We start from the raw sequence: 16,865 nt of genomic DNA, 5'->3' as shown, positions 1-16,865 counted from the left end.
CTGCTTTCCGGGCAGCGACACTTCCACCAGGCTGTCCCTGGTTGCCGGCAGTGACACGATGAACATGGAACAAATACCCAAGATCCGAAATTGCGACATTGTTATGTTAAGTAGTCCAAGGCGGACAAGGCATATCAAATGGAAGAAAGATATTATTCAGAGAGATGCAGTAGATGACAGGTTCGAGTCCCACTGGTTCCTTTTTTCCGACATGTTTGTTAATTTACAGATCAGCAGTTGCGATCTGAACAAATTTAATTTGTAGAGGGAGACAAAGTGAAGAAAATCGCACCTGATAGTTGAGGTTTGTTGTGTGCCTGTGTTCTTGCACTGACACAAATGAGATTCATACAGAGTTTTAGACTCGGTAAAAGAAGCAGGGCTGATAAGAACAAAAAATCACAACAACGACAGGTACCAATCATCGGCTAATGCGAGCTCACCAACAGTGACATTCACTGTGTGGACACATGCATCTGTATGTGCGCAAGATGACCTATTCACCTTGACATAGCGCCACTTTGCTGATCGATTTTCGTGGCGGACTGAAGATCTAATTCATTGAATCTATTGAAAATTGTTGTTTGATTCTATTCGTCATTGAAAAGAGAAATCGCACGATAGCTTTCTCTCACGGAACGATTAAAGGGGAATTCCAGTGCATCAATGCAGTTGAAAGTTCGTCCGATAAGAAAGGGTAACATTTTTTTTAGCGCCACAATGAAAATGTAATCAAAATCTGTTTTGAATTGAATTGAAAAAAATATTTATTGAGCAATATACATCGAAGTCCGCAGACTGAATTGTAGGCATTTTGCAAAAAGGACCATGAATACATATTCATCTTAATCATCCACAATGAAATTAAACTGCACTACAGAACAAACACAATTATTGCAATTACAATTTCTGATACCACAATTCTCATTATCATAGATAAGTTGACTATGTTTAAGTTGTGTATATACTTATTAGTGAAGGTGTTAATATAAACATTCCACAAATCAACACAATAATTTTACACAAATAATCAGTTTCATTAACAAAACGGATATTTTCTCACCATCTTCTCTTATCAAATGAACATTAACTCTCATATCAAAATACATTAAATCTACAAACAACACATTAAATAAGATCTCTGAATAACATAACCATATACTATATCTAAATTATTATAATAAATAATACATAATAATATGATATTCGCACATATCTCTCTTTCTCTTTATTACTCCCTTTACACTAATACATACACACACTCTCTCATATACCTACATATACCTACAAACAAATAACAACATAATCTTACAAGCATTTCTGTTGTTATAATTGCACATAATTACGACAGAATTTGATCTCGACTGAGTACAACACCAGAAGAACACTAAAACATTAACTCACAAAGATACCTTGAACCGTTTCCGAGATATGGAGAATAAAAAATCTGATTAAAAATAAGGAAGTCATGACATTCTGAAGTTCTGCATTTTTCCAGGAAGCAGATTCTTGAACAGTCAATATATCAATATGCGAATAGTAAAGCGATGATGTCATCCACTTGCAATTAGACATAAAGTTTGTACGAAAATTTTGATATTTTTAGTTTTACATTCAAGCGCAGGTAAGCCTCAGTCTCAAATCCTGATATGTCTAACTGATTTATTATTCTGAAGTTATTCAACACGGAATGACAGCATGTTTTAGGCCTACACTTCAATAACAGAAACATCGAATGTTCGTTTTTTTTTTCTTTTTTTTTTGCCCACGGTCAATGGAAAATTATTGAGGTGATGACATCATCAGCTCACTCATGTGCATATTCATATCATCTGTACGAGAACTGTTCTGCAGATTTAAGCGAAACTTCTCAGTGCTATAACTCCCCTAATTTTTTAACCGGTTTTGATCGAGTTTCAATGTTGTACTCGTATACTCTTTCTTTCTTAGCAGACTAATTTATAAGAGGACTAGAATTCATCTTTCAAGTTGGAAAAAGAAAACCTCTCATATATTTTGAGTGTTTCAGTAACTTTCATGAGATGAAAATATTCCCAGGGCAGGTGTGGGGTAACACAAGCTTGGTTTTCTGAGTGGTTGTATATACAGTACGTAGTGAAGATACAGTGTTTTTAAGTGAAGATGCAGTAATATATATATATATATATATATATATATATATATATATATATATATATATATATGTTTGTGTGTGTGTGTGTGTTCTTATCAAAAATAAGGATTCTCTCAAAGAGAGGTAGTGTTATCGTTTTATTCATATGGGATTGGGCGAGCTCTATCATGACTGTCTATAGGCCTAATCCAATCGTTTCTTCCATCTTTCCATCTTGACATATACACACGTGTATACATATACATGTATAATATATGAAAAATATATAAGAAAGAGAGAGATATGTATGAGATACATGGAAATGTATTTATCTGAGTGCTTGCCTCTTCATAGTATAAAGTAGGCTCGAATGCAAATGGACTAGCAAATTATACTTCAAAGACAAAAAGCGATGGAGAAGTTTGAGAAATTTGAAAACGAAAGCAAGTATAATAAACACACTGGCAACACAATGGTTAAAAAATCCTCACACCAGGGCATGGGTGTGGTGGATTCCTGACCCCCACTCCATACAATAGAGGTGGGTTGATAATGCACACAGACACAGTGAATTTCTGAGACGTTTGAAAAGACAGCACTACGGCTGAGTGAGTTTGTAAAAGCACTGGTTCTTTCAGCGAACGTCAATGCAGTACACGACATTGCTCTTTCAGTCAATTCTGTTCGCTTGCTTCTTTATTCATCTTACTAGCTGCCGGCTCAGAGGTTGCCTATTGTCCCGAGAGTGCGGTGTGGCTATTCTTGAACAGGGTTAGTCAAAGCTGTTGGGACCGTGGCACAGATCTACGTAAGACAGCACGACTGGAAAAAATCTCGTACAGTGCGAGGTTTTTTGTACGTGGCATCCGAATCGGTAGCTATCGTTGAGTGAGTGTGTGGTAGCCGTTACTTGAGACCGCTACCTAAAGCGACATAGCAAAGAGTGCTCTCTTTCTATAACCTGTGGCGCTTTCGGTTCTAAATGCGCTAGGCTTGCATGTTTCTCCCGGTCTAATCTTACGATTAACAGCAATCATGTAGACGGTATCATGGTGGACAAACGGACTAACTCCCTGGAAAACATCTTCTTTCTTTTTTGTACATACACACTCTCGTTTTTTTAGGTTGGAGAGCACGGTGCCTTGTGTTTTGAAGCCACTTTTGTAATTGTGCAACTCGGAGCTCTTATTTCATTCATTTATAGTGTCTATGTACGTGTGTGTGTGGAATCATGGCGACAATCAGCTTCCGTCTTCTTGCAATCTCGCTTGTACTCCTGACGACGAGGACATCGTTGTCGCATGCACAGTATTTCTCCATCCAGCCGGAGGATAAGGAGGTGGTTGAAGGCAACCGGGTAGTGATGCCATGTAGGGTCTTGAACCGGCCGGACGGGGCAGAGGTATACTGGCAGATACCGGCGATCACCACCCAGTTCGTCGGGCCGGACTACAACGTGCCGCAAGGCTTTCGAGACAGATACCAAGTCGTTGGCGATGTCAGTCTTGGGGACTACAATCTCGTTATCAACTCAGCGTCCGGAGCAGACGAGGGTGTGTACAAGTGTGTGATGTACCTGACGGGGAGGGGCGATGCAACTGCGGTCGAAGTAGCATCCTCGCAGGAAGCCGAGTTGATCGTAGCCACGCTTGACCCATCGGGCGCGCCAGAATGCTGGGTGTCACCAAGGCGAGAGGTCCATGTCGATGATGAAGTTCAGTTGCACTGTGCTTCATCCGACGCCAACGTCGATCTCCAGTGGAGGCGTGTGTCCAGTAACAACCTTCTTCCTTCGACGTCCAACGCGTCGACGTCTGTGCCGACGTTGATATCGACGAGCGTCATTGCAGATGCGTCGATGAATGGCGACAGGTTCGAATGTTTGTCGACGACTGTCAACAGCGTGCGATGTCAGGTGGAACTAACGGTGACGTCGCCTCCCGTCGTCACGATCACAACAGTGGGAGACATCAGGACGGGAAGAGAAGGACGATTTCGATGCGACGCGACCGGGAATCCAAACGTGTTTGCGTTCTTTTGGAGGTATGGCGACAAGGAGATCGACTACGCGTACGATCGCCGATTCAACCTGGCGAGGCTAGAGGACAATAATCAGGTCTTAGTTCTTCCAGACATCCAGACGGTAAGCTTTGATAAGGCCTTGGCAAAAGTGATGTAAACAGGAGTAATTGCCTTTTATGATTATGCCATTTCTGTATTAATAGATCTCAAATGATTTACACAACAATTCTATGTAAAGCGTCGATGTTCAAATAAAGGTTTCAATGACTGTAGATATAATTCTTGAGCAGTAATATTGAATGAGTGTTTTCATCACACACACACACATTCTGTACATACATGTACTTATATATATATATATATATATATATATATATATATATATATATATATATATGTGTGTGTGTGTGTGTGTGTATATAAGTATACATGTATATACATTGTAATGTTAGCATATACAGTGGTACATTATGTATGATATATATATATTTATTTGCATATATATTTATATATCTACTTATTAACTTTCTACATGTGTTTGCATCGTAAATGCGTGTTTTGATATACAGTAAGAGAATGGCTGAAAGAGGGTAAGGGAAAGTGATTCAGAAAGGGGAACCTTAACCAATTAGTATCTAACATACTAGACCTCAACAGTTTTTCATTTTGTACGGCATGCCAGATAGTGCATCTAGCAAATACGCCACTTATGATAGCATCAACACCACTGCTGTTGACTGAAAAACAAATCAAAACAAAACAAAATAAAAAACCAACAAACCAACAACAACAACAACAACAACAACAAACACAATTGCATATTCACAAAGTACACAAACGATATTTTGCTCACATTATCTGTTGACATAGCTACGAGACAGCTATCGTGTCTGTTATTTCAGAAAACGATCCCACCATTCCAGGTTGACATTTAGTGTGTTCTGTGTTGCCATCTGATTAATTAACCGATTAATCCATAATTGGTCAAACAAGGACACAGCGGCCTTGCAGTCCCATCTGCTTTAGTACTGTATAGTGTATACAAACTCTACACGCAGACTCTGTCAAAAGTGCTATTTTTACTTTCACAGTTATAAAACAGATTGCGGCAAACATCATCACCTGTAACGTAATTTATGAATGTTGTAAGATGTGAAGAATTGCTGTAAAGAAGATGGAGTGTAGAAAATTGAGCATTCCACTTTAAGAGAAAAAACAAACGGACTATAGAAGTACTACTCGAAGTGGCGCCATGTTTTTACCTTGGGAGGTCACGTAGTCACGTGATTTTGGCTGTGATTTACAGATGCTTAATATCGGGTCGCAATGGAATTGCCGTGACGATATACGTGTACAAGCTAACGAATATTGAAATGTAATTTTCAGTCGTCTCTGTTTATTTTTCATCGATTCATCAATTTGTCAGATGTGATTCAATATCTCACGTAGATTCTTCTGTGATCATTGAACAGATATCATTCCTGCGAGGTTATGTCAACGGACGACTTTCCCCCGTTGCGCAATCGCGAAAGCTGTGTACATATTGGTAGATCAGATTTGAATACTTTAAGTAATTCACATCAAGAATCTAGGTGGTGCCCTTTCTCCAGTAATGCTGAAGGCAATGATCTAAGTATACCCGCACAGAAAACATAGAAAGGTGAACAGAGGCTGTCTTTGTGAGGTCTCTTTTTCTACACACTAGCACACAATTCAATGGTAGAAAAGTAGAAGAAGATAAGTACTGGTTCCGATGAACCCAAGAATACCAAATCTCAGAATAGACCCAAACGGAATGTCTGCCTGAAATGAACAAATTAAAAACTCATTCAATGCAGGTTTATGCATGTACATATGTAGGCACTACTATTATGCCTGTTTCGAAATACAATTGTAGTTCATCAATCAATGTCGTAAGCTGATGTTATTTACCTTGAACATGTTTGATCCCAGCGAACCATTAACGCATTCCTGCAACTGCAGTGAAAAGGATCAAAAAGGTCTTTTTTTTAGTCTCCATGTGAAAGGTTTATTGTATATGGTAGAAGCAGCAAAAACAACAACTATAAAACTACTTGTATAGAGTGACAACTTCAACCAACCTGAACAGAGTAATTATAAGCAACTTGAAAATAATTTTAAAATGTTTTCATCCAATAGTAATGACTGGAAACACATACATGTATGCAAATTACAAAAAGGTGTGATGTTATTGATTATCAAACAGCTCATCTGCTGTACATGTCATATTTTTATCTTGATGCTGGAGCCCCGCTTTGATATATCCATTGTATTTTCCTATATACTCGAATTCACATTATCATATTATCATTATCATTGTTTTTATTTTCGTTATTATTCTCATCATCATCATCATCATCATCATCATCATCATCATCATCATCATCTTTATGTAATCAGTCTATCGTCGTCATCAACTTAATCAATAGTTGAAATCGATAAAACATATAAAAAAAAACAACAACTTAATCATCAGCACTGATCAGTATTACTACTACATGACTGTGTTATCTTATTACTGACATACAAGAGTAGTCAAATAATGTTTTCCTGCCGGTAACATTTCTCTGGTATCTGCCTAATATTTCCAGGTGTGCGACACTTTACGGAAAACTTTTTGACAGTCGTTTTTATTTAAAAAAAAAGATCTTGAAATCGAAATGAACATAATACACGTTGTATATCTCATTGTGTCAGCAAGTTTGAGCCAGCCATAAACCGCAGAAAAAAAAATCTGCAGGAAAAGAATGGTTTGTTGACAACGGATCTCAGCGTGGTGGGTTTACTAAAAAGGTGTTTTTTTTAATAGCCTGCGTTCTTAGCTGGATACATTCCTGTTTATCGCTATGTATAGTGCATACGAAGGTTAACGTTGTGTGGAGCAGGATAAGCATGTACTAGAGGTATAAGGCATGAGCACCAGAAACAAACGCTTTCTTTTGTCCGCCGGCAGGTTCCGCGGATAAACCACTTCAAGAACGGCCCAAGTATTCACTTGTTGCATGGTCTTGGCGACGGATGCGACTATTCTCGTTAATTCACTCTCCCATGCACCCAAAAGACAATATCATAAAAAACCCCCAGATAACCATAAACTAAGACTAAGACGCAGAAAGGTAGGGAGGAGAGATGGAGAGAAAGAGAAATTCGTAATCGGCATCTAATGCATTCTCGCGACACTTCCAAAAACTGTCATTGTTATCCACCTACCGGAGTTTAAGAATGATGTGAACTCGGAGAACGGCCTATTGTCATCACAACGTCATATAGATGAAACCAGCTTGAAACGTGTTTTACTTTTTTCGTAATACAGACGTAAGTACAACAAGAGGAAAACATCTCGACGGAAGAATTTCATGAATTTGAATAATTACGCAGTACCCGCTGCATGCTGAAGGATTAGAACCAGCACTTGCTGTCATGCGAAAGCTCGGTGGTCTAGTGGAAAATGACGCCTGTCCGGTGATCAGGAGGTCGTAGGTTCGAATCCTACTCGAGTATGTACGCCCATGATCTTTTTTTTTTTTTTATCATGGCTACTACTAAAACACTGATCAATTCAGTGCTTATTTACGTCGATGTAGGGCAATTTGTCAATCAGTTGCAATGAAAACATCTCGACGGAAGAATTTCATGAATTTGAATAACAAAGCAGTACCGCTGCCTGCTATACGGATTAAGGCCCGGTCCCACTGCACTTACGGATGCAAAGAGGATGTAAAGCGTACAAAAAATCTTGCCATCCGTTGGAAAACGCTACGAATCCGCTGTGTACCCATCGCATACGTGTTTCATCCGCTCTATCCATCGAGCATCCGTCCACTGTGATTTCATACGCGCAAAAAGTTTTAAGCTGCTTAAAACTTTTAGAACGGATGAACTTTCCGCTGTGTACGATGTAAATCCGCGACATACGAGCAACAAACGTTGTATGTCCGTGCGGCATCCCTTAAACGTCCGCTGCATCCTCTCTGCATCCTCTGGGCATCCTCGCAACTCACATCCGCTGCAGCTAAAAACGGAAAGAGGGAGGAAAGATATGGTACGTGGAACGTCTTTACATCGTCAATAGCACGTTAATAGAAAGGATGTAAGCGTATGCATCTCGTATATAAAGCATTTCGAAAGCATCCCCCCTGCATCCGCTCTGCATCCACTCTGCATCCACTCTGCATCCGCTTTTTCTGCTATGCGTCCGTTTCGCAATTATCTCCGGTAACCCCTTCGGAGCTGTCACCCCCTTCCATCCGCTTTCATCCGCTAGGCTTCCGATGAACATACGTTTAACATCCTCGCTACATACTACCCACGTCCGTTCTATTTCCGTTCTGTTACCGCCAATTTTCGCCAATTTTTGGAGCGGATGAAAGCGGATGAAGCCATCCTCGAAATTTTGCTCGTCCGCTGTGTCCTTTCTGCATACGCTTTGTGTCCGTCGGCCAGTGGGACCGGGCCTTTAGAACCAACGCTTGCTGTCGGGCGAAAGCTCGGTGGTCTAGTGGAGATGACGCCTGTCCGGTGATCAGGAGGTCGTAGGTTCGAATCCTGCTCGAGTATGTACGCCCATGATTTTTTATCATGGCTACCACTGAAACACTGATTAATTCAGTGCTTATTTATTTACGTCGATGTAGGGCAATTTGGCAATCAGTTGCAATGAAAACATCTCGACGGAAGAATTTCATGAATTTGAAGAAAAGATATAACAACAAAAATAAGGATCTAGCATGTTTGCATTGTTATTTATATTGAGTGTTTTTATAATGCATATATATATGTGTACAATAGCTTTGCGGAAATTATTGGAAGAGGTATAATGTTGCGCGTGATCAAGTAATGGTAATGAATAAAAGACAAAATAGGTTTATACGTGTATCAATTAAGATTATTGTGAGTATGATAATTTAGATATTGATAAGACATTTCAGAATGACAAGGGGGGGGGGGGGTCAGCAACCCATGCAGTTTTTGGCTTAAAAGAATATTAAAAAACATTTTGACAGCAATACAAATTAAATACACACAAATACAAACACACAACACAACAACAGCAACCCCAAAACTATACCCTCTAAAGAAAATGGATGAATAAATAGATAAATTCCCTCTCTATGTTATGGTATAACCCGACTGGTGGAAGCGCGGACGTTTTCACAACCATGTTCTCGACAAACATGTCATTTATTACTGCAGCAAAGCCAACTCAACGTTATAAACTTGCAATGTGACATTTCAGTGACTAACACGAAATATTATTTAAAAATCTTCTCATAACGCGGTTATTGCAAGATGATTCATTCAAACTGTGTAAAATTATTTCTGTACAATATTACTGATTTATATTTCATGCTGTTCGCATTTAAAATAAATTGTAGCGAAGTAACTGTCTGGTCAAGTTTATTGTTTCATTAATTCCTTATTCCAGAAGCATGGGGGGGGGGGTGGGGGTCAATGCTTGCACAAAGAGTGTATGAACTATATGAAACACATTATGAAATCAGCACTGTAAGTCTGTTTGTTAATAAGTTGTGAGTTTGTGTTAAATACCAAATTACTAGTCAAGATTTAGTAGATGGTCATCAAAGAATCTATGAGGTACAATGTTCCAAGGATCCTCAAGACAATCACCCATCTTACGTTTATTTGAGTTTATCAAACGCTGACGAGATATTGGTTGAGTAGCTGATGTAGTTTATACTGCCGCACCTATAACAAACAACATGATGTCATAATTACGATATGTACGATACCGATAACTATAACACGGTGGCACTGTTATCTCAACGGAAACTGGGGGCGAACGCATGCATTCATTTGTACTTCTTTTTCGTAAGAATCACAATGCAGGCAAGTTCAAAGGTCGCCACTCCCTTGCCTAGTCCGTGTCGTCTCAATCAGCATGTGTGCACAAAGATATGAGACCTATGCTGTTCTCCTTGCAAAGGACAATTGTTGGGCTTTGTCAGGAGCAACATGGAAGGAAAAATAGATGTATGTTTGTATTGTGTCTTCTTTATTTACCTTCACGAAGGGCTATTGTTCACTGAAATTTTTGTCTCCAATGTGTGTATTTGGAGAAGACTCACAAAACTAACAATGGAGGAAGGTCGCTTTCTCCAGACGCCACCTAGTACGAGGCAAATATTGCCTTATGCCAAATGATGACGTCACTGCCAGTCCCATGACCCCGATCTGAAAGCCGTTAAATACTATGCAATAAATGAACGGGATGAATAGAAGATATTTCTGTCATCTCTCCACCCCTCTCTTTATATTTATCTCTTAATTCTTTCCTCTTTGTATCTCCTTCTTCTACACTGCAAAAAGTCCGGTGTTAAATAGTGAACACCGAGCTGGTGTTAAATTTTCGGTGCTCATTTATGGTGTTAAATTAACACCTATGGGTGTCATTTCCAAATTCTAAACTTTTTTTTGGAAGAGTTTCTTAGTAACTGCACTTCTTGTTGATTTTTAATTTAAACAAGACGATCAAGAATTTTACATTAAAATACTAGATTTTTGAAAAAATGTGAAAATAAATTTACACCAAAGTAACACCAGCTGGTGTGGTCCCTTATTGAAGCTGGATGGGTGTTAAACCATTGATATTAACACCAGCAAATATCAAATCAACACCATGTGGTGTCATTTTTCAATTAACACCAGTACAGTGTCAAATTAACACCACGAAGTGTCAGGTGAACACTTTTCAACACCATCACAGTGCATTTTTAACACCTGTGGGTGTGGTCCTTTATTGAAGTTTGATCGGTCTTAGATTTAACACCCGTGGTGTTAAATCTAACACCGATGTTTTTACAGTGTATCCTGTTCTCTCACCCTGACCTGAAATCAATGACATCACTGATTAATAGTCTCGCTGGATTGTTATGATATTGTTGCTGGTGTAGATTGATCAAAATGTGACCAAACTAAAACTGTTTAAACCGCAGCGGGAAAGAAAAGCTGTAGTTTTGTTCTCGTTGTTATTCATGTACATTGTAATCCCGTACAATCACTTAATATTTCAGATTCGTACCAATGCATGATCATATTACACATTGCGCTTTGAGATTGTACACTTAATTGATTGTAGGTCTATCACTGTCATTATGTACAACAATGTACTTGTATGCGGATTTCTTTACGGACATAATAGATTATACGCAATATTATCTGTCTGTAGATCACGGATCTTCAATTAATGTTGTAAGCATGGTAAGGTAGCACCTCAAGGTCCCACCCACAGAATGAATACAGATGTATGCGAAGACTACACAAAAACAACCATGATAAGAAAAAATTGACTTTTGGGATCCATTTTCACTGATCTGTTGATGTGTGGGCTAATTCCTGTTTATTTCCTTCAAAATGTGATCATTAAAATAGATAAAAAGTGAGTAAAGCCGCCCTCGGGACGTCTTGGTAATTCTAAATCGGTTGGTTTCTGTCAAACTTTTAGAAATTGTTCTCTTTCCATTCACAGCAAGACTTGATATACTCTAGACAGAATGCAAGAAATTGTAAAAATGTTTCGGGATTCATTCATAACTGACAGTTTTTTTGCTTTCGTTCCTCATCAGGATGATGACGGTATCCTGCTAACGTGCACAGCCATCAACGAGCACGGCGAAGGGTCCGGCACTTACCCAATCCGCGTCGTCATCGAGAACATCACCGCCTTGGTGGCGCCCATCCTCTGCTCCATCATCATTGCCATCATCATCGTCCTTCTCATCGGGTTCTGCTACTGGCGATCGCGGCAACGGCGGGCGCTGGAGAAGATCGCTCAGAAGCGCGACGAGCGAGCGCTGAGGCGGATCGACTCCGAGAACCAGGGGCACGACAATCCGACTTTCACTGGATTCTCCCCGCTCGAAATCGACTCCGTCGGCTACGGACCAGACGCTCAGCCTTACACGGTAAAGCTTTGCAGTTTTAGTATGATGAGACTGGGCTGTTTCGTTTCGGTTTGGTGGTCTAGCTTGACCCACCCGTTTTCGTTCCAATCCTAAGCATACTGTAATCACCTATCGTACAGGCCCACCCGAAACATTCTCAACCCGTACATTAATCCTACTGCGGCCAAGTCAAGGCTACATTACAATGACAACAGAATTATGAGGTCGTGGTCCCGGAGAAGGTTAAGGTGGTCAGCAACTGCGAATTTACCTCGCGTCTGTCCTCGCCAAAAATGCATAACCCAGGCAATAATATCTATAGTGACCATTCAACAATCAGGGCTGGTCAGTTGACTTCATAATGAGGATTTAAAAGCTGACCGGATCTCTTCGGCATCTTGTTTGGACTGCCCCATGTAGTGACTTCATGAAGATAAACACGCTTTTGTGGATAGCTGTTGTTTTCGCTTGTTAGAATGTCTTCGTCATATTGAGAAACGATACGTCATTATCCCGTTACGGATAAAATTCATTTCAAATTAAGAATAAATCTAGAGGTTGTTTATTTCATGTGCCTGTGTAAAATCATTTTATAAGAACAAATTGATCGTGACTGTCATATATCGTTGATTGGCCGGGTGACAAAACCTTGTACATTGTATCTCAAATTTCGACCCAACAGCTCTATAATCATAATCATTACTCTGCTTGAGTCGCTACGTATTCTTTTCTTTTCTACCGCTGTCTTATCTTGACCAGAACACTCTGTTACAGTTCACTTCACTCCCTTCCTATTTTCATGGAATCGGTCACATTTCTTTCTTTTCGCAGACGAATCCCTCCGCGCGGGAGTACGACCACGGACAGCCGAAACCCATACCGCGACAGAACAGCGATGTCAGAAGCAAGGGCGAGTCGGAGAGCGGCGTCGGCGACGACGAAGAAGAGGAGGTAAGACGCGCTGCTCGATCACGTGAGATGTCTTCTACGAGGTTATGACGTCACTGACGTTCATGACCTCGCTGACGAAGCAGAACCATACAATGCTCCATCATAGACTGTCACACTGCACAGTGTTACTTTAAAATTATATTACAAAATTTTCTATTATATAGTCTGTTTTACACTGAGGCAGCAGTATCATGCTCTCAAAAGAGCAATGGTGATTTTTTGGTTGGTGTTTTTTTGTAGCATGTAACAAGAGAGGGAGAATTCTGTAACGGGTAGATTATCAAACAAGCAGCAGTAGACTTTTCGCTCAAGTGTTCTTGTACACCATTGCCAACCGAGAGTGTTAACCGGTAATAGCAAGATGTCTGGGCCAATGTTACTCATGATAACACAGTTTGTACGCTGAGATGACGCTGATTACGGCTAAAACATTAATAGTGAGGTGATTTGCCAATCAGGATTGTCAGTGTGATGAAGAGTTTGTATCAGATATACATAATACTGTAAATTACAGTTGTATAGTTTTAATGGTAAATGGAAACAGTCCCAAGAAATACAGCCAATTTAGTATCATGCGGACAAGATAGAGAGTACCGGTTCTGTAATCGATGAGAAAATTTTGAGGTAACCAGGGGTGGTTCTTCCTCACGGCAACTCTCTGTCATGTCTGTGTAATCTCATTCGCTGAATGTGCATATTTTAAACTTGCATTTATCTATATAACATGATAAATTGCGAATCATCGTATGAGGAGTCAAGTGAATCATTTCCGTCTTTCACGTCGATAAGCATCTTTGGATGATATTGTAATCCACCAAAGGGAATGCAATCATCATCGTACGAACGATATCCAAGCTAAAACAACGACAACAGCAACAGAATAACAGTACCAACTTCCCGTTATCAAATGCAATTAAAGAGGTCTGAACCACTGGCAAATTGTTGAAGCGCACCGCTTCGGGAGATCCCGCCAGCAACTGTACTTTGTAAGACGTCAGTCACATGTCAGTGGCATTTCATATAGAACCATTTTCTAAGAGGATTAATTAGGCAGTAAAGCCATCCCTGTGTGCGGGACTACAGGCACAGTCGATGCTTTTTAACTATAGTGTGTGTACATGCACTCTGAATACTCCATTGTATTTCAAGTCTTTATCTTAATACTCATCGGCGTATTTTACCGTGTATAATGTGTGCATGTATTTCGAATGCATGAATTCTTCAATCCGTGTAGTTGCAACATTTCATCCCTTCACTGCAATGCCTGTTTTTATACACATAGTTTTATATGCAAATACTTATCACTTGCTCCACCTGCCCCTTCCTCAGTGTTTTCTTTGTTATTTTAGTGCAAATCATGTACACGTTAGAATCGAAAGTAGTCTTCAATAGACATTAAGAATCCAAATGCATCATTCTGTTTCACATTTTTCATGTTGTCTTGTCATTTCCTCTCCTAACCGTCTACCCTGTTTTGCCTTATTGATCTTACATGTACATTTCCACCCAACGCTTTCATATCGCCTACCTCTCTATCTTCGATTTTTCGTCCTGATGTCAATATAATCATACCTTACAATATCACTCCTCTTACGTACCATGCGCTCACTTTTTTGTGGCTTTGTGTTGACTTTCGTTGTCACGCACTTTTAATTCCTGGTCACCTCCACCATATTCTGTGTTTTCTCACTTTTCTTTGGGTCTTGGTGGACATCATATCCTTTCTTCACCTATTCTGTCTTTTCGACCTGTTCATGTTCTTGTCTTTATTTCACCCGTGCACGTCGTCTGTCGACCTGCATTATCTACCCCGTTACCATGGCTACGTCATGAACTGCCCTCTTCTGATTCTGTCTCTCTCACTCTCTATCTCATCATCTATATTCATCTATTCCTTTCTCCGTGTATATCTTTTTGTCTTCACATCTCTCCCTATCTTCGTCTATTGATATCTCTACATTTTCTTCGTTGATATATTTCTCTTTCTATATCTACAATGTATGTATATTCATCTCTATCTATCTATCTATCTATCTATCTATCTATCTATCTATCTATCTATCTATCTATCTATCTATCTATCTATTTATCTATCTCTCATCATCTATGTCACACCTATCTTGTCTTGCATGCAGACCCAAACATTCACGTACCAAGTCAACCCGAACTTCGAAGAGTATCGCAACAAGGCCAGTTATGACGTCAGCAACGAACTCGACGACGAGAAGCTCGAAAAGGGGAAATTTCTAAACTACGAAGAGGTGGACGTGGATCTCGAGAAGCCACCGGTTCAGAACGACCTCGATCTCGAGAAGGAGCTGGTGGGCGAGCTCAGTATGTTCGCCGACTACGACAAGAATTTCGATCAGGATTCGGAGCCGGTTGTCGTGAGCACGGAATTATGATGACAAGAACCTTATAATAAGTATGTGCCTGCAATAAGGCTGATGTTATGACTCTAAACAAACCAAATAAAAAAAAAAATAACCACAAACCAACGCGTGCCTAGAACAAAGCTTTTATAATTCCATTACAGTATACCGAGTAGAAAAGGTATCTTACAAAGATAATTTTTAAACGAATACCATTAAGTGGAAGATTTTACAGTCTGACCTTAGAACTCTTATTCTGAAGAAATCATATGCTGTGTATATCATCACTATGTGATTGCTTATTGCCGTTTCATATTATGCCTCATCATAGTCCCCTTTTAAGACAGTAAAGTTTTTACTCTTATGTGTTGCAAAACGAAAGCAGGGAATATCTTGACAAATCTTGAATTCGTTGGTCTTTTGGTCATAGAGAAGACCGTGAAGGCATTAGCTTTGAAATATTTTAAAGGTTCCTTCTATAGAATAAAAGGAATAGACGTTCTACTCCAGAGATTCCAAATCTTAATGAAGCCTAATCCATTTCGTCATACAATACGAGAAATTTTGTTTTTACGTCATCTTAATATTTTTACGATCAATGTCAACTAAAAAACTAAAATTAAAGGCAAAAATTCTGCCAAGTTCCAGATTCTTGCAGGGTCAAGTTTGAACGTATTCTGACTGTGATCCCTGGCGCTGGCGGAAGAATCATGATCCGTGAATAGCAAGGAACCCTTGCACATTCATTGCTAGATTTATATGAGACCTAAATATCTGCTGGTGCTGCTCGTAGACTTGCATTTTATTTCTCGTTGATTTAGGGTGACAGAACAAGTCAATAACCATTTTGCAACCAGTTGACGAGACGTACATCAACCCATGAGCGTATGCTTGAGATTTACCTAAAAATCACGGGCGACGCATTCAGATAGCTTGGCAAGTAGTGTCGGATGGACATGTTAACAATATCAAACCACCTATTTCACGATCAAGACAAGAACCTGTGTTTCCTTTGCGCGCGCAAATATAATTAGTAAGGGAAATGTATCGCAGTATGTTAGGGTGCTATACAAAATTGGTATCGAATGAGTTCGCATCAAACAAGATAATTCAACACGTTCAAGCCGCTGTAAATGAACATCTTTTCTTTAATCGTAGCGAGGATTAAAGAAGAGAAAAGTGTTTGAATTTCTCGGAGATGTTCCCTTTATGGCTTGCAAATCTATTTGTGTTTTTCTGTGACTTGAACATGATAGGCTATTCGTAATTATAAATTGAGTCCTGACTGGATCTAGAGCTTCTTGATATTATATCGATCTTCAAGAAGAATCCTTGGAATGCCGACTTTGAAGTGAACACATTGGATAAAGAAGATTTAAACGTCGTTCATCGGTACCTAAACACGGAAGTTGGGTATCGGCGACATGGTAGGTTGCTATGTAGGTCTAATATCTTCCTTCTTAACGTTTTCTCTATGAGCATTCT

The 16,865-nt window shown here is 39.6% G+C and overlaps 1 protein-coding gene across 1 annotated transcript; it reads left to right on the top strand.

Annotated features, from left to right (window-relative positions):
• Positions 1-3,344: 3,344 nt before the first annotated feature.
• LOC140242949 (cell adhesion molecule 4-like) lies at positions 3,345-15,413 on the top strand. Its single transcript, XM_072322693.1, has 4 exons — positions 3,345-4,256; positions 11,740-12,078; positions 12,889-13,008; positions 15,144-15,413. The coding sequence occupies exons 1-4, from the start codon at positions 3,345-3,347 to the stop codon at positions 15,411-15,413; spliced, it is 1,641 nt and encodes a 546-aa protein (XP_072178794.1).
• Positions 15,414-16,865: the final 1,452 nt, after the last annotated feature.

This window comes from Diadema setosum, chromosome 19 (genome assembly GCF_964275005.1).
Source record: "Diadema setosum chromosome 19, eeDiaSeto1, whole genome shotgun sequence".
NCBI lineage: Eukaryota > Metazoa > Echinodermata > Echinoidea > Diadematoida > Diadematidae > Diadema > Diadema setosum.
The sequence above is the reverse complement of the archived record's forward strand: the minus strand, read 5'-3'. Positions and strand labels throughout refer to the sequence as shown.